Source organism: Ananas comosus, linkage group 23 (assembly GCF_001540865.1).
Source record: "Ananas comosus cultivar F153 linkage group 23, ASM154086v1, whole genome shotgun sequence".
NCBI lineage: Eukaryota > Viridiplantae > Streptophyta > Magnoliopsida > Poales > Bromeliaceae > Ananas > Ananas comosus.
In genome coordinates this window covers 298459-326377 of record NC_033643.1, presented here as the reverse complement: position 1 = coordinate 326377, position 27919 = coordinate 298459, and the positions used below count along the sequence as shown (strand labels likewise).

The 27919-nt window shown below is 39.1% G+C and overlaps 4 protein-coding genes across 8 annotated transcripts; 2 read left to right on the top strand and 2 right to left on the bottom strand.

The window, feature by feature from the left end:
• Positions 1814 to 6589, top strand: LOC109728322 (laccase-8-like). The gene is given in 6 exon segments (XM_020258708.1): positions 1814 to 1900; positions 3047 to 3198; positions 3804 to 4051; positions 4202 to 4324; positions 4870 to 5775; positions 6060 to 6589. Coding segments are annotated over 6 exon segments (1680 nt in total). The 3' UTR covers positions 6224 to 6589.
• LOC109728203 lies at positions 7010 to 10754 on the bottom strand. Its single transcript, XM_020258565.1, has 7 exons — positions 10413 to 10754; positions 10058 to 10316; positions 9151 to 9357; positions 8201 to 8861; positions 7757 to 7860; positions 7581 to 7640; positions 7010 to 7490 (listed from the first exon to the last, which is right to left on the bottom strand). Exons 1-7 carry the CDS (start codon positions 10584 to 10586, stop codon positions 7450 to 7452), a joined length of 1506 nt encoding a protein of 501 aa, XP_020114154.1. The 5' UTR covers positions 10587 to 10754; the 3' UTR covers positions 7010 to 7449.
• Positions 11668 to 13016, top strand: LOC109728244 (18.1 kDa class I heat shock protein-like; the record flags this gene model as incomplete). The annotated part of the gene is given in 1 exon segment (XM_020258610.1): positions 11668 to 13016. A coding segment is annotated over 1 exon segment (424 nt), but the record flags the coding sequence as incomplete, so codon positions are not given.
• On the bottom strand, positions 13654 to 27645 carry LOC109728070 (trithorax group protein osa-like). 5 transcript variants are annotated; one of them, XR_002220905.1, is made up of 11 exons: positions 27361 to 27645; positions 26371 to 26625; positions 26069 to 26284; positions 22531 to 25978; positions 22200 to 22441; positions 21868 to 22046; positions 21677 to 21770; positions 21401 to 21577; positions 19784 to 19868; positions 18693 to 18767; positions 13654 to 16333 (listed from the first exon to the last, which is right to left on the bottom strand). XR_002220905.1 is itself a non-coding variant. In XM_020258354.1 (8 exons), the coding sequence occupies exons 2-7, from the start codon at positions 26575 to 26577 to the stop codon at positions 21707 to 21709; spliced, it is 4356 nt and encodes a 1451-aa protein (XP_020113943.1). In that variant the 5' UTR covers positions 26578 to 26625; positions 27361 to 27645; the 3' UTR covers positions 21017 to 21577; positions 21677 to 21706. The 5 variants fall into 5 exon arrangements, 3 of the variants coding, with proteins under 3 accessions (XP_020113943.1, XP_020113945.1, XP_020113944.1); XR_002220906.1 differs by lacking the exon at positions 19784 to 19868; XM_020258354.1 differs by lacking the exons at positions 13654 to 16333; positions 18693 to 18767; positions 19784 to 19868 and having other exon boundaries at positions 21017 to 21577.

Sequence of the window (27919 nt, the reverse complement as noted above, 5' to 3'; positions counted from 1 at the left end):
TAAATGGAGAAAATGCCATGCAAAGATGTGGTCAACTATATATCGTAGCCGTATATAGATTACCTGAAAGCCATGCAACGCCTTCTTACATAAGATCACCGTGACACAACTGCTAGCGGAGATTCGCTCACTTAGAAACCTTTGGGTCTTTCACTGTTCTCTGTAATAGTTTTTATTAGTCCTATTAGTATTACTATTTCTTTTTGTTCCTTTTTTATTACTTTCTAATTGAATGAAGCGGTAGCATGGTATCTTTTCCTAAAAAAAAAATAAAAGTGCTACAGAAATTGTCTAAATACAACAACTATGCCTCATAATTTATCTATGAATAATTAAGTTTAAGGATTGTGGGAATCACTGGATCTTTTTAGTTAGCCACAATTGATGGGTCAGATTTTATTCGTGATGGGGAAAAACAATATGCAGAGGGATTAGTAATTTGGGGGTAATTGGCAGCAGGGTTATTTACTAATTTTTACTCTTGGATTACTGATACAAAACATATGGCCTATTAATACATGTTTATTAATGAGATGGAAAAGCCTAAAGAGATAACCAGATAAGCTAGCTAGCTTCAACCTGGCCCATCCATTAATTAAGTTTGAGTCGAGCAAGTTAAATTATTTATTTATTTAATTAATTTTCCTTTTAGAGAATGTATGCCCTTAGCTAGGCTAGGCTACTTAATTAAATTGCAACTATATATATATTGACATCTCAAAGCTGATACAATTATAATATAATATACATGAAGAGTAACGCTACTCGGACCTCAAAAGATCCACCAAATTGTTGTTCATTAGCTGGCATTGCATTCATCCCGTAGCTAGTAATTAGTTTTGGTTTTCAAACTTTAACTTCATGTCAAGTGTTAACTTTAGAATTTTAAAACTCAACCAATTGTTAACCACATATAAATACTTATCGATAATATTTTAAGAAACCTTTTGAGTAGCGTAGGATCACTTGGTCGTAAAATATATAATGCTCATATACATGAAACAGCAACAGTAACAGTCACAAAATTAATATACACTCAATCCTGGGGATCACCAAACCTATTTATACGCTTAACATAATAACACATCAACTCGCACAATATATATATTAATCTCTACCTGTAAATATTGATCGCATCTTCTAGAAAGCTTGTACTGGATCAACCACCTAGCCAGTCAAATTCTACTGCAGTTATTGGAATTACAACTCATGATCGGTCATCTAGACATGTCCGATCCGACCCAGAACGTGACCTAACCCTCAACCTGCATCAATTTAGTGCAACTGGTACAAGGTGACAAACTATGTCGAATATTAATTTCTTCAAAACTCTAACTGATGGTTCATATATAATGCGCCAACTACATATTACCAGAAAAGAAACTTAATGTACCAGATCAACTTATGCCCAAAATAATGGGTTTTCCTAAAGCTTGAATGATATATAGAGATATAATTAATTATATCCTTTTTAATAAACGTGGAACTTGTAAAAGAAGGATTATATATATATATATATATATATANAAAAAGGTATTATGGTGTGATCGCAATCTATATATTGCATCTTATTGTAGAGCCTCTCAGGGAATTGCTTGGATTAATAGTTTTGTTCTTAGGCAAACGTTCGGACATTGTCCTTGCTAGCTATTAACACTATAAATACAAACTTAAAACGTCTCATTCCTGTTCAACTAACCAAGGAGAGGCAATATTAATCTTTCTATCTAACTAATAAACCTCTCAACCTTAGATAATTGTAGATAATTCTCTCTCTTCCCCTTCATTCCTTTCTTTCTCTTTCTTGGAAGCGATGGTGCGGTCGATGATGCTTACAGTGTTTACGCTTGCTTTCTTTGGATTGGTAGCAGATGCAGCAGTCGTTCAACGCACATTCCGTGTAATTATTGTGTCATATTCCAGAATTTTTTTTACAGTTTTATCATAGTTATAATATTCCCATGCATGTTTTTTTGGCTTATATACACTTCAAGCACATTATATGTTACTGGCGTGATAGGTTTAATCTAGCTAGCTAGGTACCATATATATCGTGTATGGAAAGGCGTATTCTTTTGAGACTATATACTTCATAAATAGAAACAAAAATTTTCCATGATGATCAATGAGTAGCTTTGCTTTGCTGAAATACTCGCTAATTTTTTTTTTTAAAAAAAATCCAAACTGCATGCTAATTCCCATTATCCCTTCTATATACTTTAGGGTAACTACAGGGTTGAAACAAAAGATTAAAAAATTCCTTAGATTAAGCCTTGAAATTTTACTTTAATAGTGCATCGATCCTACACCTAAGCCCTAAGTCCTTAATGGCATTAATTTGGACGATAGACTAAACACAAAGTTGATTCATGCACCATGCATAAAAATCTCTACTCATCCTACATATCATGCATGCATGTAGAATCATGACAAGCCATGTCTTTTTTATCCATTTTTTTTAAAAAAATGAATTTAGCAACTCATGAGGTACGTAATTTGATTTGTTTGTAATTTGATTTGCTTCACTGTCCTTCAAATGGTTAGCAATCAATGAATTAAGTTAATTTCTCTTGTTAGCTGATCCGAAATCTTTATTATTGCATGCCTAAATGCTATATGTATTTAGTACGCTAACTTAATTTTTTGACTAATTATTTTTTCCCTTCTTGTTCTCTGAGAAAATACAACATCTCTAGCTAGCTACTTGATGTACATGTTATTGTACGTAGGTGTAGATCGATGTTAAAAAAAAGTTGTTAGGCCTTAATACTTGGATACAATAGTCGGAACGTATATCAGGTGGTGTACGTATTGTTTGGAGAAATAATTAACCAACAAATACATAATTAATTAAGGCTGCAATTGTATTAATTATCCTGGATAGTGTATTGGTGTTAGGATAGGAATAGCGTTGAAATCTCCACCATATAGTAACTATATTTTTATGAATTTTTATTCACAGAAACAATTAAAAAATATATAATTTATAGTCTTATACAAATATTAATTTTTTGCAATGGCATTATATTTGTACGCACATATGCAGATAGGATCCACGTCTACGAACATGCTATGTCGAAGCACGAGCATTATCGCTGTGAACAACCAAATGCCCGGTCCAACACTTGTGGCTCAAGAGGGTGATACTATAATTATCCATGTCATCAATAATTCACCCCACGATATATCTATCCATTGGTAAAGATCTAATTAACTTAATTATTTTTGCATAAAATTTCCTAATCTTTCCCTCGTTTTTTTTTTCCCATTTTTTGAGTAAAATTCCTAATATATATCTGAAGGCACATGGCGTTAATTTTTTTTTTAAAAAAAATTAATTTTGTAATACAAATGTCGTCTAATTTACACGTTTTTCTTTCGTAAAAGTTCTTCCAAAACTTTCTTTCAAGGCCTATACACGAATTTTGTAAATTTGAAGGAGTTTTTGGGGCTAGAAGAGTCTTCAACAAACAAATGTTCTCTGTAAGAAAGTAAACAACAATATTAACTAACTGGAGATTGTTTTTAAATTACTCCTTAAATATAATATCAACATAGTTTATATAGGGATCGATGATTTGAGGCACCATCATCTATACAACCAACAAGTTTTTTTGTGACAATATTCAAAAAAATAAAAATTAAGGGACAAATCATGCAATATGAGAAAGACCCTTTACGAATTCTATCCAAGCTTTCGCTCTTTAATTTGTTGAACTACGTACTATATTGTATGTCCAAATTTTGATTAGTAGTGTGGATCTTGCATGTGTTTCATCATGCATGGTGATGAACATATACAGGCATGGGATATTTCAACTACTAAGTGGCTGGGCCGATGGCGCGAATTTGATAACTCAATGCCCGATACGTTCGGGGAGCTCGTATACGTACAAGTTCAAGGTGGTCGGCCAAGAGGGCACGCTATGGTGGCACGCTCATTCCTCATTTCTCCGAGCAACCGTCTACGGTGCGCTCATCATCAGGCCAAGACTAGGTCCTTTAGCTTACCCCTTTGACAAACCCTACCGCGAAATTCCAATTATACTTGGTAAATTCTTATTATCTTTTCTTTCTTTCTTCCTTTTTTATTTGTCGTTCATCTAGCTAGCTAGTTTTATAGTACTGTTTTGCTATATCTAATTTATGGATGATCATGTATATATGTATTTTCTTTTATTTTTAACAAATAATTTGACAGGTGAGTGGTGGAAGGAGGATGTAATAAAGGTGGAAAAAGATGCTTACTTAGCGGGCAACGTACCAATCAAATCTGATGCATTCACCATCAATGGAATGCCCGGGGATCTTTATCCATGTCCAAGTAAGATCTTTTACCTATTATATATAATAGAAACGAAGTACATACATGACTCTGCATTCTTGAAAATTTATCTATTCACTTTTTTATCTCCCTAAATTTTGATTCCTTTTTTTTTTTCCCTTCGTATATATATATGCTGCATAAAATGCTCTAATTTTTACATATCAACCCATGTATTTTGCGATAATGCCACCTTTTAATTAGAAAAATTTATCTCGTCGTCATGACTTGATGAATATACTAACTCACCTTGAACTAAGAACTATCTAGATAATTATAAGGAGTGGCTTAATCTATTAGGTTCATAAGTTTTTCTCTCTTTCTTTTTTTAAAAAAATAGCATACTACTGCTTCATTTATTTAGGTTCGTAAGTTTTTCATTAGTATGTCTTTTGCGACCATTTGATACGCTAGAAACTAGTTTCCAAAAACAAGTAACGTTGGTTGTACGTACGTATCTGAATACTTGTGATCAACAATATTATAGAACTAATTGATTGCTTATGCTATTACATTATCACTATTATCATTTTGTGTTTCTGTAGATACATACAAGTTGAAGGTGGAGTATGGCAAGACATACATGTTGCGAATCATCAACGCTGCACTCAATAGCCATCTCTTCTTCAAAGTGGCCGGCCATTTTTTCACGGTGGTGGCGGTCGACGCCAGTTACACCGAGCCATGCGTCACCGACACGATCGTTATTGCCCCGGGCCAAACCGTCGACGCCCTCATGGAGACGAACGCCACCCCCGGCCGATACTACATGGCCGCTCGCGTGTACCTCTTCCTAGCCCCGCCGCTAGAATTCGACGACACGACCGCCACGGCTGTAATCGAGTACGCATCCGCGCCCCCGATATCGTCTGCTCCGGAAATGCCGCCCATGCCCTTCTACTTCGACACTCCGACCGCCGAGCTCTTTTACACTAGGCTGAACGGCCTCATCGGCCGGCCTGGGTGGCCCACCGTCCCCCTCACAGTCGACGAGCGGATGTTCGTCACCGTCGGGTTCAACCTCTTGCCGTGTGCTCAGGATCAGACGAGGTGCGGCCCCGTCGCCCTCGCAGCGAGCATGAACAGCATAGTGTTTCAATTCCCGAAGCGGGTGTCGCTGCTCGAAGCGCATTTCGAGGGAATACCGGGGATATATACGTCGAACTTTCCCAAAAATCCGCCGGTGATCTTCGATTACACGAAGGGCGGCAACCCGTTCCAGGCGAGCAAGGGTACGGAGCTGAAGAAGATCAGGTACAACGACGTGGTGGAGGTGGTGCTGCAGAACACGGCGATCGTCGGGTTCGAGAACCACCCGATCCACCTCCACGGCTTCAACTTCTTCGTGCTGGCGCAGGGGGCGGGGAATTACGACCCCCGTGCCGGGAGCACGAGCTTCAATTTGGTCAATCCCCTCGTACGAAACACAATCGCCGTGCCGGCCGGAGGATGNTTATATAACACACACACACACACACACACACACACATATATATATATATATATATATATATATATATATATATACCATCATATGCATCTATTAAACTAAACTGCAATAAGTAAGGACGTGTTTATTAATACCAGCTCCACTTTTTTATAAATTAATTTATTTTTCTTAAGGAATGAAGCGAAGCAGTTATTTTCTTATCTTTATATAAATTATTAACAAAATCTTCCAAAACCAAATAACATAATAATTAATGAACATTTTATGGTTACATTTTAATTTAAGATATAATTTTATCATAATTATCTGACGTGACAGGCGTATGGTTCATGCATTGCCACATGGACTCGCACCTTCCTTTGGGGCTGGCGATGGCGTTCGAGGTGGAGAACGGCAACACTCCGGACTCGATCCTACCCCCGCCGCCTCCCGACTATCCCAAGTGTTAATTAAACAGAGCTAAGCATTCATTTTCTCTCCAGTTGAAAAGTTTGAAGAAAAGGGAAAAGAAAAAAGAGACGCTTGATTTCAAAAGTCCAAGAAAAAGATAACAAAAAAAAAAAGATTTATTTGTCTAGCTCTTGGAGTACACAATGTCGATGGAATTTTTTCCCTCTGTGCCTCTGTGTTGTATTGTACCTTCTGATCATTTTCCTTTTTTTTTTTAAGAATTTTTGCGATGAATGCCAAGTGTGTATAACCTTATCAACAGATTGGTGGATTTTAATTTGTGAGTGCGAAGACTCTAATAAAATGGTCCATTCTTTGAAAGATTGGATTATGTTGCTATTTAATTCGATGTATCTAATTATTTGTTGTTAATATATATATAGTGTGTTATCATCATACGACTGCAAGTTCAATTCAGTAGTTAGGCTCAAATGCTCGTGCACGCATAACTAATATCCTCACTTTATTTATTTTCTCTCTTTGGATAATCAAGCTGGTATCTAACATCGCAAGTTTAAGGAATTTAAGAGTTTGATGTTGTGTAACATGTTGATTATTTTCACCAAACCGAACAGTTTGATTATTTTCATCGCATAAAAAACCTAATTAGGTTGTGTGCTCATAGACTTGTGATAAAATTTCTTTTTATATTATTAAATAGGGAGTGCCAAGAGAATAGTGCAATATGAATTTGGTCACCTAATTCTAAATTCATCTATTTATTACAAAACTCAGTAAGAACATGAGAGATTCAAATAAATTATATCTTATTCAAATCAGAATAAAATAAATCTACAAAAATAATTATGTGTTGAATCCCCAGATCCAAAATTATCACTACAACTGAGAATTCAACATATATTCCCGCTGCCAAAAACTGTTTACACAAGTAAAGAAAAGGATCTCCTCTATATGGCCTGCTTGATATAATAGCTAAAAGTAGATTTACTGCATCATCTATCATTGAGGCATCAAAAAATAATAACAAAAAAAAAAAAATCCATGTCATTCCATAAAGCAACTCAGTCATGAAACACACAACTTTTCTTTTTAAAATTAGACCTTAGAATTAGAGCGAATAATTCGCTAACTATACATCAAGAGATGAAGAGCATACAATGATACATGGATATAAGGAACACCACAGTAAAAGATCCATCTAGAAGTTAAAATCATGCGAAGGTCAGATATCATGTTAAATGCATATTACCTGTGCTTTTGCTGCTCAATCTATCTGTTCCACTGGGCATTTTTTTCTAATTTTAACTGCACAAATTCAGTATAAAAAAAATCCTTAGATAATAGAAGAAATCTTTATATATTTAAAGATTTAAAGGTACAAAAAGTGCGACTTACCAGGACTAACAATTTTGATGCGTTTAGTGATGGCTCTTATTGAGGTAGACAATTCAGGACCTATAGAAATAAATAAATATAGTTCATAGGTTAGAATTTTAGACTACAACAGGAACACAGAAATGGAGTAATAAAATGCTTAAACAAATTCTTAATTGCAATATATGTTATCTAACCTGGAATATTAATGTTCTCCAAAGCATCAGTGATAGTTGACTTGGAAGAATCAGGCAAAAGACGATCCATTTCCACACTTCGACCCTCTATATTATGTTCTGACCTGTGTTTGTTTTGCAACAAGTTAAACAATCGGAAAAACAAGACACGGAAGATAAATTACTGGTTTGATCGGCCAGGTTTCAGCTTTTATAGAAGTTTGTTTTTTCAGTTTTTTTTTAAAAAAGAAACAGATATTTCATGAAAATCTCCACAATAGCTTCTCAATTGTGGCAAAAGCAAAAGCTCTTTTTTTTTTTTTTTGTTATTTTGGTGGGCATTTTGGACCTGGAAACCCTTTTACTTGCAAAACACTTGACTGCTACTTAGAATAGGAAAACAGTTCCATAAGCTGGGCCAAATGGACACAATAACGACCAAAAATTTGCACAAGGAAATAGTACCCTGGAACCGAATCAACGTTCAGAGATGGCTTGTCTGAAGAGGGAATGACTTCACCAGCAAGGTCGAGGTCGATTAGGAGTTCAGAGAAGGAAAAATCCCCATCAAGGATATCAAACTCAGAAAGATCAAAGTCGAGAATTTCTTGCGTCTCCACTTCGCTAGAAGAGGTAGAAGCCTTCCCTGTGACAGGCTCTTCTGAATTTGCTATTGCCTCAGACTCATCAAAGTCTAGTTTCCCCTTTACATGTTCTCTTTTTCCAACCTTCTTTAAGTTGGGTTTGAAGGGTGAAGTGATATGGTAACTCCTCTCAACAGCATAATAACCAGTGCTTTTGAGAGGACTGACAATGATGGTTTCGGAAGAAATTAAAGAACATTTCGATGAAGCAAATTCTTGGGAGAAACCATTATCAATGGTGTGCACGGAGGTATTTTTCAGAGTAATTGATTGATCTGATTGAGAAGAAATCATCTGCGGTGGAGTTTTCGGAGAGGAATCGGCTTGAGACTCGGGCTGTTTCTTGAATAAGCTCTTCGCAACAGATGATCCTTGAATTGGAGATCTGGTAATTGAATGAGTGCTATCTCTTGATTGAATAGTTGGCTCCCTATACTCTTCTGAGTTACAGGTGTATCGCATTTGCGAGGGCAATGTTCTACCTGAAAAATAGAAGAAAATAAAAATTCTAGACTCTAAAAATTAAACTCTAACTAACAAATATTCTAGAGCTTTTTACTACGGGTCGAAAGCTAAAATGAGTCTTTAGGCCATATAGGCAAAAGCTTAAAACTTGAAGCTTCCACTTATGCTATAGCAAAAAGGCATAAAACAAATTTCAGAAGAGGGCTATTAATTCTTCTGCAATTCGGATAAAAGAAGCACTTCTGCAAAAGCTCCAACCAGGCCAAATAGGCCCCAGGTATAGACCAATTTCTTTTTGCTGCGCACCTTTAATGGAAGTGTCTGTGGATGCCTGGGTACAAGATTTCTTTGGAGCTGGAGGAACCTTTGGAGCACACTTTGAAGCTTTTCTCTTATTAGCCAAAGAAGAAGTAACTGTTGGAGTTGGTAAGTTGTTTGCTTCTGCTCCTTTATGAGGAACCATACTAACCATTGGTGGGTAACTTAGTACAGGGGTCATATTTATGGGATTACCTGCAAAGAAGAGCATAAAGAACTAAGCAAACTTACAGAATAAAGAAGAATTTCCACAAATAATATCTCAAATCCACAGTAATTCAGTAAACTAACATATAGCTGGTCCTAAACCTGGATAAACAAGAAGGGCTGTATTAGGTGCTTGACTATCAATGAGAAACTAAGACAGCAAAAGTATTGAATGTACATGTAAGTAAAGCAACAGTTTCCATTGCAATAGAAGCAAGACCATACATGGATGGCACAATTCAGTAAACTATGCTATCAAGGAAATCAACTTTACTGATAGATTGCTCGATCATGCCTCATTTAACAGCAAACTGGCTTCCTTCTTATTCTTAACAATTAGAAACATGTAGGGAGATGTCATATTATTAGAAAATCTATTTTGAAGTTGCTTGTTACTAAGATTGACTGATGATTTGAAACTTACTATGCAAGTTTTAACAGTGTGGTAAGATATGATGATACCCAAAAGATCAATATGCTATGTAGGACTAGAATAGTCATTAAAGGATGCACTTAACTGAGCAACACCCAAAATTTACACTGGTCAATTCCCCAAACTTACATTTACCAAGAACTGAACAATTCATGAACTTAACTGAGACAATACATCAAACACATCCGGAGCACGTTAAAGTCAGCCCAGTACTGAACAACATCAGCACGAGATCAGAAAAAAAAAAAAACATACCAGAAGGAGACCCATTACTCGGGTACAGCGGCGGAAGCGCCGGACCTGTCGGCGTTGATGCCACAAACTGCGGAGGCAGAAGAGGCGGCGACGAAGGCAGAGACGCATTGATCGAAGAGTGATAAGACCGCATCACCTCCTGCATCCCCTGCATCGCCGTCTCCACCCTTCGCTTCTCCTGATCCACCAACACCCTCTGCTCCTTCAAGCATATGTACTCGTCCAATATCTCCCCCAGCCCTAGCAACCCCTTTGGCACCTGAAAACCCTAGATTTCTTCAAAAACGAGAAAAACCCACTTCGAATTGATCCGTTGGAAAGGGATTGGAATGGGCATTACGCCATTAGGTACTACCTCTTTGCCCTTGGTCTTGGAGAAGAGGTCGGCGGCTTCGGATCGGAAGGCGGAGAGGGCGCCGGCGTAGTTGTTGTCGGCGAGGTAGCGATCGACGATGAAGGCGACTTGGACTGGCGTGACCTTCCCCTTTCCGAGGTTCTCGGGCTTCTTGGGCTTGCTCTGCTTCGCCATGGGAGTGTAGAAGAAGAAGGAAGAGAGGAGGAAAGGGAGAGGGGGAGGGAGAGGGAGGGAGAAGGGGAGAGAGATGATCTCATGGGTCCATGGGGAAAAAGGAGTTATTAATGTGGTTAAAAGAAAAAAAGGGAGGGAAAGGATGTGGGAAAAGAGGGGAAAAGAACGCGCGAGTTTTTTTTTTTTTTTTGAATATTATGGTGAGAGAGGAAGCGCGGGAAATTAGCTTGGACTTGGAGGGGAAAGGGTTATCCGTGCGACCGTGCGTAAAGCGAATCTACAACTGGGAAGCGTCAACGAGAAATTTGCCTGAACCGGGTGTATAATAGATACTACACATCGTAAAACTAAAAATCTATGATAGGTTTTTTAAAATTCAAATGCAGTTGATTAGATGGGTTCAACAATATTTAAAACTATAAAAGATTTAAAATGCATAGTTTCTATCATATTTATTAGGTTAAATTTTAATATTAAGACATTAGCTATCAAATAAAAGGTTTGACTGATTTTAGAATATTCACGGTCTCTTTGTTTCTATTTATAAGAAACGTATTAAAAATAATGATGATTTAGTCAAATTTAATAACTCCATCTATTTTTTAGTTGATAAAAGTATAAATATTATAGGTATTAATATATGATTATTATTGTGACTATTAAATATCGAAGTAAAGCTCTCTAATTAGCATTAATTGCATCTATCAAATTAGACTTTTGTTTTAAAATGATTAATTATTAAAAATTACGCACGGTGTATTAATGCATGACATGTACGGATACGCCAGGTGCAGGCCATATAATACTCCACTCTAATCATAATCGGCGCCGCTGTAGCTCAATTCGCCGAATTCGCAGGCTCGAAAGCGTAGAAGCCAGCGTGGAAGCTTCTTGAAGGTGCTTCTAACACACCCATCCCGCCTCTATATAAAGAAAGGCAGAGCCTCTCCATCTCCCCTTCGTTGCGCCTTCGCTCCCACCTCCCAAATCCCAATCCCAGCGAGGCAATGTCGCCGTATGCCGTCCCTGTCAACTACGCTGCCCCCTTCGCCCCTCCCGCCTTCGGCGGCGGCGGCGGCGACGGCGACGGCGGCGGAGGCGGCGGCAGTCTCGTGGGGGCTACAGCGACGGGAGTTTGGTCCCCGGTGACGCTGTGCTTCCCCGTGGATTGGAAGGAGAACCCGCGCGAACATGTGTTCATGGCCGATCTCCCGGGGATGAGGATGGAGGAGATCAAGGTGGATGCACTGGACGACCGGATCCTCCGGATCCAGGGCAAGAGGCAAAGGGCAGCGCAGGCGGCGGACGAGCAGTTCCTCCTGATGGAGAGGCCCGTGGGTAGCTTCACGAGGGTCTTCTACATGCCGAATAACGCCGATCTCCGCCGCGCCAGGGCGGAGATGGAGAGCGGCGAGCTCACCGTCGTCGTCCCCAAGGTCCGGAACCGCGAGAACGAGATAAGTGTCACATCCATCCCCATCTCGATCGATCGCGCTGGTAATTAGATGCGTGCGTTTATTTTGGGGAACTTGGAGCGGGTTTCTGCTGGGGTTTTGCTTTGATTGATTTTGAGTCGAGGGCGGCTACTAGCGTGCGTGCGTATAGCCGGTAAGAGTACGAGTACACGCCCGAGTACACGACCGTAATGGTGATATACTGATACACTACTGATATCACAATTTTTACGGTGATCGTCGGATCTCGAAGATTTGCGGCCTTGTCGTCGTTTGATGATTTGAATATACCGAATTAGTTCCATGTCATTTTGAGCATTTATAGAGGTTCAATGATAACGACGTGTCGCACCGGGATCATTTGAGGATCATGTTGCGGTTGATTCGAGATGATATACGGGCATTATTGGCTACGAGACCTAGACTTTGGAGCATCTGCTAATTCGAGGTTTCTCTTGGACTTCAACGTATAAAAGAAACTTGATTATATTTCATACTTCTTGGTGATTATTATATATGTGAGCTTTGTAGGATCCATGGCGATAATATGTTTAAATCTTACCACTGAGAAACCAATATTTGGTCAGAGAATACGATACGAGCACGATGCTTTAGGGCCGAAGTTATCATCTCAATCCACGTTTATGTTCATATCGCTGATTTCAATTTTTTTTCGTTCTTACCACTGAGAAACCAATATTTGGTCAGAGAATACGACACGAGCACGATGCTTCAGGGCCAAAGTTATCATTCTCAATCCACGTTTATGTTCATTTCGCTGATTTCAATTTTTTTTCGATTTTTTTCCACATTTTTGTTGGGATTCCAATGCCCATTGGACCAGTTATGATGCGGCCCACAACATCTGGCCAGAGAGGGGGAACCATCTGAAACGCTCTCCGCTATATCTACTGTAGAAGAGCTGTACATTTTTCTTACTCTTAGAATAATGTTTTGTTTATGCTCAAATTTTAAGTAACTTTACGTCACATTTTTCTTAATCTTTTTATTGATTTTTTTTTTTCCCGATCTCATAACCCATGCTTACATCGTTGGCTCTTTGCACCTCTATGCTTAATTAACAATGGCTACATATTTACCTATTTTAAAAATAACATAAAATCTGCTTATGAGCACAGTTTACTCACCTTTAAAATTGCAGTAGAAGAGTAGTTAAACGTCATAGCAGAGAGAGCAACCAATTGCCAAACAATCATTATATGCGGAGGCCACAGGCATTATCGGCCGTGGCTAGCCGTTAACTTTTGCAGACAAAATCTATACACGGTTGGATCTTCTGCACACATTTTTCACCGAAATTGAGAGTTAGCGTCGTGCAGCACTAACAATATCGTCAAGATTTTGATAACAGGATTGTCACTCTAAAACTTGAGCCGGTAGGACATTATGTTCGCAAATTCTTGTTAACTCACATCCTCATCAAATATGGGTATGGAGAAGCAGCTCTAGGCAGATCATGACCATGAGTGCAGTAAATGCCAATAGGAAATCTCAAGATGATTTTGATTTCGTCGCCTCCAATAAGCTTCCTATGCCCTCTACTAAGTGTAGAGTCACGTGGTGACAGGAATATAAATAAAAACTATGCAGCATTATCAAAATGTTTAAATAAAATATTTTCATAATACAAAACGTGCTTTACATCCAACAAAAATTCTCACGGCGAAAGTAACATCTTCCTCTAGAGATTGGATGGATCAACATCATCCATGTATCTATCATCCATGTATCTCATTTGCCTAACACTCTAGGAAATTAAGGAAACAATTAACAAAAGAGAACGGAAAAGCATCTCACTCAACTATGTTCCCCATTATTTTTCTTCACCGGTGGTACCCTTGAAGTGCAAGGATACCAAGCGTCACTGATACTCCAAGAAAGACCAAAAAAATGAAAAAAAAAACTAAAAAACAAAACAAAACAGGAAAGAAGATGGGTTAAACGTCAAACAGATATATCACCAAAAAACAGTGGTTAGATACATATAGAAATATAAGTATTGGAAGAGGAACTTAATAAAGAATCAAGATGTATGAGACCAATACGAACATGGAGCTAACCTAGGATAGTTGTTAACCGGAACTAACCATATGATACTATATTAGTAAAATGGTCTTACGAAAAAAAATAAAAATAAAAACCAGTTCATCAGCTGTATTTTTCTTTCATTTTTTGGTGGCATGGCATCTTACGGAAGAAGTTTATATAGCTAATTATCCTGATTCCTAGTTCCACCTATTTTATAGTCAGCTTCAAAGATAAAAAGAGCTGTGCAGGGCCTTGGACTCGAAAAATTGTCACCCACAATGTTTACCCAGAATTTGTATCTATTGATTCTAATAAAATAAGAAAATCATATGGCACTACATCATCAGTACATGCTGCTTCTGTCGTCTAACCTAAATTCAAAAGGTTCACAGTTAGACTACCACAAGAAACTGCAAAACGCCAGAGACACTTCATTTTGTTCTTACTAGATAATTTGCGGAAGGGCCAAAGATTTCTAGAACATGTGTCCCTTCCATTATTGTCCCCCCTGTATGCTAACATTAATGTCTATCAAAGCGAAGACATCATAACAGCCTGCATTTGAGACAACCGTTTACGACATCGATAGCATTATTATTTCCCACAAAGAGGCTGTGCTTCCTAGCCAACAACTCCTGAACTTGTAACTTACCACAGAATGCAAAAACTAGTCAAAAACAATTTCGAGCACTGATGGAGACGAACCAGTTTAACTTAGAAAGACCTAAATCTTAATTGTTCAATGGTGAAGCTCAGATACAATGTTCTAAAACCGAAGAAATGCTTTCGCACAAAGTTTAAGATTTGTTCTCTGTTTTCTAGTCTCAGTATGTTTTCAGGCCTTGTCCAATAGATAGGTCTGTGTAAAGACATTAGTATCTAAAATCTCTAAACATACATGACTTTCGCCGCCTCTAAGATAAGGACCAGAATATTGTCCAACCTCATCAAACATGTTAAGCAATGATGTTACCAAGCACAGAACTGATAAAATACAGTAATACAAAGCAGCATCTTAAACAAACAAAGTCGAAAGAACAGACAGAAATAATTCAAATTACATCAACACCACAATGAAAGTTAAAACAGAGGAGTAAATGCATAGAAAACCAGTTTACCAAAAAATCGTAAAGGGCAAAACAAGCTCTAGGCTATTGCCACAATATTCAAGTTCATGTCAATCTTTGGCCGTTAACAACAAGATTTAGACTTTGTTCTTTCCAGTAGCACTAGTCAGACAAGAAAACCACAGCAGTTAATTCCAACATCTAATGTTCATTGAAGACCTCATGACGTAGAAACTATTTTCATCTTCTCTGTAACATAAAGCTATACATCTAAAGAATAATATTAGCTCAATATTATTCTGGTATTAGGTTGAACCAAATAAATAGTGACTAAATCTTGTGAAATTAATAGACTATCAAAACTACCAATCTAGTTAACTAAAAACTAGATCTGAATGGATGAGGCAGATATCTCGATTGGGTCCAATGCAACTGCCCCATTAAATTGACTTTTTCTAACAGGAATTCCAGATATCTAGTGATATTGGCACCAACTTTTGGACTCAAGAAAAAAAAAAATCAATCAATAGAAAAGACTTTGATGACTTGATACTATCTTTGATAGACTACACATTTAAAATCTTTGGGATTGAGAGATTATACCTAGTAACAGTATAACTGAGAATGCAGAAGAAAAGCACAACACAAAAGTCTAAGTCTACAAAACTAAGGCCAAATCAAGCAAATCATGCAAGATGAGAGGCTAAAACTAACTGTAACAACAAAGTTTGATGGAGCATAGTTTGTCATACATCTTGACAGCTAAGATTTTAATTTTCAAGAAATATGGAAATTTATAGCACAACGAAAGGCACAAACTCATTAAGAACTTACAATAATGTGGCATACCTACTGATTAGCATGCCATTAGTTTTAAATTTGTGAGAAGACAGAACTTTGAGAACAACGAAAGTTAAAGATTCATTAAGAATATAAGGTGATGAAGAAATACCTATTGATTAACGGTCATTAAGTTGAAGGGAAGTACTCGTGTTTAAATGACATTCCAATCGAAGGAAAAACAAAATATTAATACGTAAAGTGTACATTATATAGAATATCTAAACTGAGCACCGTAAGTTTGGAAATAACCAATGAGAAGTAATGGAAGGCCCTAAAAGAACTATGCAGCTGACCTTATTTCAAGGAGATACCACGATCAGCACCAAAAAGTAGCCTGAAAAGAAAAGATTTATGATTGCCTACTGCCACATAAGAAACTTTTTGAGTATGTATTCCTCTTAAAAACAAAAACCTAGTTCAGATGAATAGATGGAAAATGACCTGGGCATCAAATGGAAACCAGTTAAGAAAGATACGATTAAGTACATTATACAGAAGGAATTTATTTTCAATTACAGTATGTTATAATAATCTCAACTTAGCACAAACTCGCATAACCTACCAAAAGGTTTTGGACTATTAAAGAACATATCACTGTAGTATCGATAAATATAAGATTTATATAAAAGGAAGATTAACAGGGACTTCGATGGTCAGTAGGGAAAAAACTTGGGACGATTTCTACCTACTTTAATTAAAACTACTTAAAAGCCACGCCAGACTAAACATAAATAAATATAATTCATCCTTTTGTCTTCTATTTAGAGCCATAGACATTTGATTAAACACAAGAACCAACAGGGAGGACAAAGACATTATTTGAGAACAATGTGCTGGAAAGAGGCACACGTCTTGCTGCTCAACTTTTGAGCGATAGTATAATTACTTGGAAGGTCAAGGCAGCTATAAGACCTTTTCAGCAAGGCATTGACGATGATGCAGAGTAACGTAATTTTCCACAGGTTCATGTCACTCAAATTCTCACTTATATGTTTAAAGCTCTACTAAAACCATTATGATCTGTGGTTTGCTAAATTTGGAGACAGAAGCCAAAGAGAAAATAAAATCTAATTTTGTATTGAAAACACATAACATTCAGTCAACAAAAATATTAAACAGGGTTCCATCACCAAATCAACATATCATTACCAATATATGCAATCATACTAAAATTCTCAGTTGGGATATGCTAATGGCCAAACAAGCCAGGATACTTGATTGTTCAGTAGGCCAAGAAAACAAGCTGGTTTTTCTTTTATGCTAATCTACTACAGAGATCTTTGAAGAAAACACAGATACAACTTGATTGGGCATAACTCTTCCTCTCTTTAAATTTCTAATCTTTTTTGTGCATGTAAGAATATGGAACAGGCTAGGGATTTATATAAGCTAAAGACTATCACAAGCAAAGATGATAAGGAATGTTGTTTTGTGGTATCAGAAGTTTTGTACTGGTTGGATAAATGTATAAAATTAAAATGCTAACAGCAATCTAGTTGATAATTTAAATCAAGTCACATACTCATAACATAAAACAGTTACGTTAAATAGCTCCGGTAATAATACAGGCCACCTGATATGATCACCATGCGTATGTTCTTTCATATTTTGGTTATATTCTCATATTCCGGTGGTATACATGATTACCACAAGATTATAAAATATTGTAAGCTTAGAACGCAAAAGATTCTCCAAATAGGACACCGGCATCTGCTTAACAGATTCAAATCCTGCTTAAGAAAAATGAGTCTTTAATCTTTATGCATATGTGTTAACTAAACCTATTTTGGTTTTGGAGTTTTATATTTCCCCTTATATTCTATATGTGGATAGTGCTTAATTTCTTTCCCCAAAACTATATTATGTATTCAAGCTCCACTTACTAATGAAATGCCTACAGGCTTTTACTCCTTTTTTTTTTAAAAAAAAAAAACTTTAAGCATAGGTATCGTTCAGGGTTTGAGCATCTATATTTTCTTATTTACATTTAGGTATCTAGATAATAAACAGGGCTAATCTTAGGAAATCTGTAGAAAACATTGACAAGTTAAAAGCACGCTTCATATCTGTACTACAGAATCTCTCTTAACCAGTTCATCTCTTATATGTACCTCATTCATTTCCACTCGTTCATGGTATCCTCTTGATCTCTCTCTTAATCCTCCTCCACTGAGACTTTTATTCCTCTTCAAAACTGATTTTACCATCTTTTTATGGTTGCTACTTTTGATAGTTAGAACCTTATACCGACTAATAATCTATACAAGTCAACTTAATATTCATATTAACTATCTGCTACCCCATTCAGTATGAGTTCAGAAGCAACAACAGCTAAACTGCGTGACCTTCTTTAACAGGTGTTATATATGATTTATGCTATTTGAAAGGCATTAAACATCAAATTTCAATTAATCCCCACATCATCTCTCCCAAATCTAAGGAACAAACTGACAAATTGAAGCCTCAAGAGACTTTATCAGGACTATCAACAACAAGTAAATCTATTTAAATCATGTGAGCCCAATTGTCTCAGATAAATATACAAAGATCAAAATAGAAAATGCAGCTGGTGACTTTATAAAGAAGTAGGCAATGACCGAAAGGCAAACTTTTTCTGATCATGCCACCTATTTTACAAGTTGTTATAGTTTATAAAATTATTTCAAAGAAGCACAAGATGGATATTTTCTTACCTTAAGTAACCATGTAGCGTGAAATTGGGACTCTCTGCAGGTATTTCTCTAAAAATTCTTAGGTCTGCTTTGCAACTAAACAAAAAAGAGAAATACAATTCAAAAAATAAAAAAAAATCAGTTTATTGTATAGTGAACAGTGCAAACAATGGGAGTAAGTCCATGCAAAAAAAGTGCCCTACTGTAAAATTGTCATCACTATCACTAATTTCAAGAAACTAAAAGATGGTCAAGCATTTGACAAAAAATACTTTACTAATTAGCCAGCTACCGAGCAAATAATTGTTTTCTGAATGACAGTTCTTTTCCAACCTAGAAAATCTCTGCTAGATCTAATCGAAGTTCAGAACCAATCCTGTGATGAACTTATATCTTTCATAAAATCCACCCAACAAGAATGGTGATTCATCAAAAGGAAGTACTTACATGCCTTTCATAATGTATGAAAGGAAAAGCCTGATTGATGGAAATAACGCAATAAATTCAGTAAGAAGCAAGCGTAATTTTGGAGATCTTAACTCGTCTGAATTTTCTCTACTAATGTCTGATAGGCTAACCTACTAGTATGTTCTTTTCTGGCAGGCACAAGAATCCAAAGAGAAATAATTCATAAGGATGATCCTAAGATTCATAATTACTGATCTAGGTCTCTTTCTTTGGCACTATGGCTATGATTTTAGACATTATGTTCTTCAATATGGCCTATACATTTTGGTTTCTTTGGGTGTTCCCTGCGAATCTATTGAAATGTTCAAAGAAATTGCCTATAGCAAATGTCGCTTAACTGTGTTGACAAAAATTATTGTTATTCAAACATAATCATATTTGTGGCTTTTGCTTACCACTAAAACCATATACATAGAGTCAATCAAAAGTATGATATCTAAATTTTTATCCTATTCTGTCAACTTTGGAATGTCCAACATTCTTTTAATAGAACAATGTCTACTAACTTCATTCTGCCAAGAGTCATCCTATTTTATCCGAAGTGGAGGCTACCATGTCAGACAACCATTTTATGAGAAATCATCTCAGTAGTCCATAGTCAGAAGGCAAATGCAACAATCAAACAACTCATATTGCAACCTTACATTGTAAATGAATGATGAGGGTGAGAGGTAGGAGGAGAGATTGAGAGAGAGACTTGTTCATTCCTTTCCAAAAAGTTGTTCATCCCTTTCCAAAAGAACAAGAAAGTCTATGAATATGCATTCTCAGAAACTAATTACAAGTTGATTTTGACAAGTGCAAGCTATTGACCCAGATGCTGAATGACACTTGATAGCCTAATTGGGTAACAAGCCAAGCAAACAATAGGTGTCTTCATCCACAGATGCTAACTTTCAAAGAGCGAAAAGAAAGAAAATGAATAGCTATATCCGTATGTCTGTTATCATGTAGTTACCAAATATTTTATAATTTTCAATTACAATACAATCTTGTTAGAAGGACTTCCTAGTCAAGAATTATCCTTCTATCCAACAGAAAGTACTTGTATACCTAGTTTGGACTTTGGTCAACTATTTAGTTCAAAAAGGGCAGTGACAACTTGCTCAAACAAACTGTATCACAAACACTTACGAACACGTACAAGTTATCAAAAATGGAACTAACTTAGGTGACTGTGTTTTTGAAAGGCTATGAACATTCTAGTAAACAGACAAGGACACCCATATTATATGATAGTAAATTTCATACTTCTTCATGTCTAGTACTATTAGACCATTTACATAATTTTTTTTAAAAAAGTTCTAACAATGAATAGGATGTGATTTTCAAGCAGTCTCATAAAAAAATTAGGTCCAAGAAAATTACAAGAAGTCATGTGCCAACCCAGGACCGCATCATCAAACTTACAGAGCTGGCCAATCAGCTTGATACAATGCTCTTGGTTCAATAAGCTGATAATTTGCAATCTTTAGTAATCCCCATTCAAAAAGTCTGCCCTACAGCCCTCATGAATTGGCCCTAATGAAATCACCTTCTCCAGCCACGACTTCAAATGATTGAGATAAAAGACAATTTGTTGGTAATGGCACAGTGAAGAAAGCATTTCTTTTTACAAGTGAATGTCTTTTCTTTGCAAAATACACTGATCCAGCAATTTGGCCGAGAGTAGTAATTGGACAAGTCCTAACCCCTTCCATAAAGAGATCTAAACCTTCAAAGAGGGCATAGGGCTCTACTTGGTTACTAGTTCTTGAAAGAATCAAACTAATTAGCAGCCGAGACAATATTCACTACTGAAACTAGGAGATGGAAACCTACAGCAGAATGCAGCATTCTCATCATATAGATGCCTAAAAAAGGGTAGATGCTTCATGTGAAAAAAAAAAATACAAGGTCCAGTTTTGTCATTCAGAGGAAAAAAAAAAAACACTTACAACACAAATGTACACAATGAAGAGAAAATTACAGCAAACTGGCAATCAATGCCACAACTATCAATTGAAAAAATCTCAATTTGTAAAATTATAAGGCCATAAAATATCTGCTGCAATGATCCACCATTCTCTATGGAAAAATACTCAAAAGAGGGACATCAATCCACAAAGATCTACAAAATGCTAATGCAGATATATGAAATTTTTAGACAGCACATAAAGAAGACAGGATCACAGTCATCAATATGCAAATTCAACAAAACTAAGAGAAGAAATTTTAGTGATACTCCTACAAGAGAAGAATAAAGCAAGTTAAGGTGTAACCATCTAATGCACGTAATTCAGTAGAACGCCGCTGGAGACAACACCTGCGCAGCTACGACAACAAAAGACATCCAAATATGTAGTTTTGCACAATAACTCAAAATTTTGAAACTAGTTTGGCTTCAACCCACAAAAGCTACAGTTCGGAAGAGCCGTTTCCACAGTTTTCATACCAACCTGGTAACATAAGTAAATCAATCCATAAATGCACCAGCGATAAAGTTGCAGCTTCAGCTAATAAGCGATAAGGAAATAACATCTCTGCTATGCATATACCTCAGAGTACCTCAGAGTCATTTAAACAGCTTATGGCCCATTCCCATGATTCTCGAAATTCCCCTTCCTAGATTTATTCGCATCATCTGAAGTCCTGAAGCAAAGAGAAAATTGCAGCCAAATGGCATGATATCATTTAATTTATAACGTGGAAATAAGACAGTTTATGAGTTAAAGAGAAATAAACTTACAACTTTTGCTTCTTTGCAACCTCTTGCTTAATGCTCAAAACCATATCCATTGCCATCTTCTGATGCTCCCTTGTCTGTGAATGCATGTCTAGACCCTCGACAGTTTCACAGTCAATCCTGCATATCCGGCACCAACCCATGCTCCCGGGGTTTCTCTTCCTCGGATGGTCATATATGTCCTAAAAAGTGATGATAGGTCACATAACCGGCAGAGAGACAGACAGGAAAAGCACATGCTTGCAATAATCTCAATAACGAATCTATACATGCAGAATAAAAGAAACTTTATTCTGTTTTAAATAGAAAGAGACATGGTATCACGAATCACTCACCGGATTGAATGGTCCAGCTTCATTAGAAAAACCATGTCGTGAATAGTTACCGACAAAACCTGGATCACCTGCGCGCATGCGCCCTGATATGTTGTTATACCCTCCAAAGCCGGTTGGCTCACTCCCATGAAATCGATCTCCATCCCGTAATGTACTAGGAAAATTCCGAGAACCAAATGAGTCACCTGGGTGGAAGGGCGGGTGAAGAACATCTGAACCATCAAGACTGTTTCTTCTATTTCCTGAAAGATTAAAGTAGTATTAGAAATACCTAAGCGATATGACCTGGCAAAGCACCAAAGCTTAAGGCGGGATGTATAGTAAGTCTTACCATCATGGAACATACTGCTTGCTGAATCAGATGGATGATTAAAAGCCTTTGATCTTTCACCAAATCCGCGCGGCTCTCTGACATCAAAGTCATTCAGCCGTGATTGATTACCAAATCCAAACCTACTAGGTGGGAGGCCACCAAATTCTCCACCAGGACTTCTTAAAGGTGGCAGACCATCCATGCGATTCCGATTAAATTCAGAAGGATCAGGCTTCCTCCCAAAATCTTCCTGAAAGCCTACTGCTCTATGCCTTTCTCCAAAATCCATGTGGTGTGGTTCTGAACCAGAAACCCCAGCAGGGAAAGAAGTACCAGAATGTTTAGGATGTAATGGCCTCATAGGACCAAACTGTTCGTGCCCCCTATCTAAAGACCTCGGTGAGATATAACTGTCAAAATTTGGCGAACTTTCATTATCCAAATGTGCTGGCCGAGGGAATTGCTTCAGATCTTCTTCAAACTCCCTCCGATTTACATTCCGTCTAGCCGGATCCACTGGAAAAGGCCTAAGATGTTCATCTGCTGCCCCCTTGAACCTTTCATCTGGAAAACCAGAACCATGCATCCCACCAGCAAGTGGCCCTTTATCAGGCACCCCATTTACTTTATTCATGCCTGGCTGGATGAAAGGCGGTTCAGGATGCGTGCCATCAAAAAACCCAGGCCTCCTAGCAGCATATGCTTCTTCTTCCAGAGCATTAGAAGGGTACAGTCGACCCACCTGATCTTCAGGGCGAAAAGGTGGCCCTCTGGGTGCATCAAACATTACAGGTGGAGGTGGTGGCCCGCCCACTGGTGGATGGGCCATACCTTCACCATAAGGTCTTACGCCTCCACCGTGAGGCACGGGCATAAGAATTTGACCTTGTCCTTGCACCTGGCCTGGAGCCCTTACCAGTCCATCAGAGTGAAACGAACCATATGGTGGCTGTCCTTGTGATGCTTGCACCTGATGAGGAAAAGTTTCGGGAATATTACTTCCAGGAGGTCTTGTTTGATTTGGCACCATTTCTGGTCGGGGCCCTTGCATGTGATAGGGGCCAGGATGTGGTGGTCCAGGTGGCCTTTGAGCTGGGTTCGGCATATTTGAAGGGTGTCCAAAAGGAACTTGCGGTGGAGGAGGATATCTCTCCTGAGAAGGAATTGGTCCTGCCGGTGCCATTCCTCGGGCCATGTCAGGCCCAGGGCCATGGCGAGCATACTGGGGTGGAGGACCATCATGATAACCGGGCTGGAGATATGATACTTCCTGTGGAAGTACAATATTATCGCTGGATGGCTGCTGCATCTGTTGGGGAACCTGCATGTTGCTAGCAATATCCTCTGTTTTCTGAGCTGACCCACCAGGAGTTGGAGCTTGTGCATCCTCCCCCACAGCATGTGGATCAGCTTTTTCATTAAATTTACCTTCTAAAATATTTTCTTTGTTCCCCATGACATCCTTTGAAAGATATGAAGTAGCAGTTACCTCATGAGGTGAGTCAGCAACCTCTTCCTTCACTACAGGCTTAACACCCAATGTCCCAGCATTATCAGATTCAGAGACTTTCACATTACCCTGCATCCACTCTGAAGTATCATTACGCTCTATATTGGATTCCTGCTCTTTATCCTCTCCGCTTGATTTTTTATCTATTGCAGCCTCCAAGTTACGAGCAAGATTAGGATCACTTGCTTCAGCGCCTTCAGCATGTTTTGAAACCATTTCATTCTCTATCAAAGGAATGTTTCCAGCTTTGTCTGATTTTCCTGACTCTGATGTGGGGGTCACAGGCACTAGAGAGCCCTGCCCCACAGAGGAGTTCCCCATTGGGGACTGTTGATTTGTAACACCAGGTGGTGGGTGCCTGCCCAAGGCACCCGGAGAATGTTGGAATGACTGTTGTGACATGCCATGGTTCATTATCACAGCAGGACGAGCAGCCGCTGCCTGAGGTTGAAGGGAAGGCAAACCATGACCTTGCGGAGGTGCATTCTGCTGTGCATATGGTTGAGCCAGGGCATGCTGCTGCATATATGGAGGGCCCTGAGGACGCACAGGTTGTTGGGCATGTATTGGCGGCTGCGATGGCACCATCCCCTGCTGGTATGGCTGACCAAGCTGTGGAGGAAACACTTGTGGATGCATACCAGGATGCTGTTGCACCGGTGGAGCATGATGACCAACAGGATGATGAGGCTGCTGATGGGGTGGCTGAATATTTGCATGAGGTCCTTGTGAAGGCAGCATAGCTGGCTGCTGTTGTTGGACTGGCATGGGAAATTGGCTTTGGGGAGGGCGTGCCTGAGGAGGAAGCTGCTGGGCGGCAAATTGAGGATGTTGTTGAGGAGGAATGCCCTGGTGCTGAGGAGGAATATGCATTGGGGGGCGTTGGTAAGGGCCACCTGGTGGAACCGGATGGGCTGGCTGAGGCTGAGGATAAGATTGATGCCCTGTTACCGCACGAACAGCAGGATGCTGCGGCTGTGCCTGTGGAATGAGCTGGGGCTGGGGGTGAGGATGAGGCTGAGTAGTCGGATGAGCCTGTGGATGTGGCTGTTGGAGCAGAGCTGGAGGGTGTGGGGTTGGATGACCCTGCATTGGAGGTTGGGCAAGTGGCTGAGGTGGCAGTTGTGGATGTTGTTGGGTAGGCAAAGGTTGAACCTGCTGTGGTAGTGGTTGTACTTGGGGATGAGGCTGAGTTTGCGGTTGGAGTGGTTGGGGCACTGGCTGGCCAAATTGCTGCCCAGCCACTTGTGGATGAGATGGCAGAGGTGCTGGTAATTGTGTGGGAGGTACGTGAGGTTGCTGCGCCTGAATATGTGGGGCTTGGGAATGGGGATGAGTCTGCGGTTGTGGCTGCAATTGAGGGACTGCTTGGGCCTGAGGCTGCGTAGGCGGAAGCTGTTGCAGGGGTTGTGGATTGGGCTGCAGCTGAGGTTGGGGCTGGGCATGTTGTTGCATATGAGGTTGAAAAGGTTGCGGCTGTGCTTGGGGAGCAACCTGCATTTGAGGCTGCATGTATTGTTGATAGGCTTGCAGGTACTGGCCATACTGTTGATACTGCTGGTAAGGATTATATCCGGGGTACTGCTGGTAGTATTGCTGGTACTGCTGCTGGTACCACTGCTCAGCAGGAGCCTGAGCAGCAGCTTGAGGATAGGCAACTGCTCCAGACTGGCTTTGGCCCTGAACAGAAGCAGCAGGAGTTGCTACTGGGACAGCAGCAGGAGCTGCTGCTACTGCTGCTGAAGCAGAAGCAGATGCAGATGATGCAGGAACAGAGCCCGAGGCACCTGCTGCTGCAGCAGTTGGAATGGCAGTTGAAGCTACTGTTGTTGTTGCCACGGCTGAAGCAGGAGGTGTTGAACCAGCCTTTGGTTGTTCTTGTGCTGTTCCTTGAGTTACAACAGTTGAAACCTGAGTCTGAGTGACCTCTGCTTGTTGTGCCTGAGGTTGCAAACCCTACACCAAATTCATCATAGAGTGAGATTAGAGTTGTCAAGGCCTTCACTATATTGCACCTCATCGAAGTTTTTTTTTTTTATGACTTACAGGACAAATCTGTGCATGCTCTTGTACTTGGCGGTGAACAATCTGAGTCCCGCATCGGTTGCAAACAACAGGAGAGTTTCCAAAGCTACATCCAGTACAATGTGTGATACAGTCAGTCAAAGTCCCTTGCCATTGGCAACCACTTCTGTAGTAGAGGCAGTGAACAGCTACTTTGCCCACGGTTTCACCAAGCGACTTGTTCGATTCCATCAGAGGCTGCGCATATAGAATAACACTTTCAAATAAAAAATGCTGACACTCAGAAACAGAAAACAGAGTCCAATACACTGGCATATTCATACCTTTGAATCAGCTTCAGTCACAAGGTAGCCATCATAAGGGCAAGCCTGGGTAGTAGCCACTATATAAGCCAAGCAAGGTTTGCAGTACAGATGGGTGCACTGAGATTGCAAGGCTTCATGAGGATATACGAGCGTCCGACATACAGGGCAGAAATATTCACCAGGAAGTGATTGAATATTCACAATACACTCATTATCAAAACCCATGGTGCTCTAGACTCCCCAACTAAACTTCACTTAATATTTGCAGGAGACCTGTATCAACAAGGACTCATACTAAGAGATTTTTCCCACAAGTTAGCCACAGATAAAGTAAATTGCTTTCTTTTTTAAAAAAAAATTGTAAGTAAATTGCTAACTAATGCTGAAGAAATTGTACAGAATAAGAAATAATAGAGCAAGGAAATTAATAGCTCAAAAGAATTTGCAGTAAATTCAGAAATAAAATTTAATTCAGGAAAAAAAAAGCATAAGAACTGAACAAATGTCCTTCACAAGCATGTAAGATAGATAACAAACAAGAAAGCATAAAATAATGCAAATTTGCAACCTCTGCACCCAACTATTACAGAAAATTACAATCCGCATCCACATTTCCACATTAAAAACAGTTGAACAAAGCAATCCACAGAATACCCTCCACAAACAACCACAAATGGCAAAGTTAGATCAATTGCACGAAAAGCTGTAAAATCACGGATCTGGGGTTTAGTATCGAGGCGGATTAATAATTCTACTAACGACATCAGAACCAGCGGAAGGGCTAATACACTACCAGCAGCCTCTCACACAGCCGCGAAACACTAAAACGCAACAAGCCCTACCAACATCGCGGATTTCACGAAACATCAATACTAACAAAATGATAAAGTAAAAGAAGCAAAAAAACTGGAAAAATCAACAATGAGTAGAATGAGATCGAAGCCATCGACGAAGCCATCTCCTCCACCAAAGACAAAATGAAGCACAAGCAGAATTAAGGATCCATACCTCAACCATCGAGGATTTAGCTCCGGACAGTACCTGAATAGCGGAGAATTCGAGATAGGGAACAAGCTTAAACCCTAGACCGGGAGCGAGACGAGTACCGGCCTAGGGTTTGGGGAGAGGAATTGGAAGCAAAGGAGCGACCGTATACGAAGCTTGGATTGGTAAGAGAGGGAAACGGTCTCGGACAGAGAAAGAGAGAGGTGAAGAGGAAAGAGCGTGGATACGGGGAGGCGAATGAGAGATGGGAGGAGGCGAAGGAGAAAGGCGTGAAGGCGAGTCGAGGGAATATATGCAGAGAAATTGTGAGCCGCGACTCGCCGAGTTCAAAGTGTCAAGCCCTTATGGACAGTGGGCCATTGTTGGCCGGGCTTTGAGAAATGAAAGCCCGTTAAGCCATTAGTAATTGAATAGTTTGGGCTTCTTCTGGCCTGTTAAATTGGGCCTACAGCGGCACAGGACACAAAATCGTATCGGTCCAAATCGGGTGAATTGTTGCTCAAGCTAGACGAGAAGCTGCTGCATTAGAAGTTCCGTGAAACTCCCAAGCTGCCCAACTCTG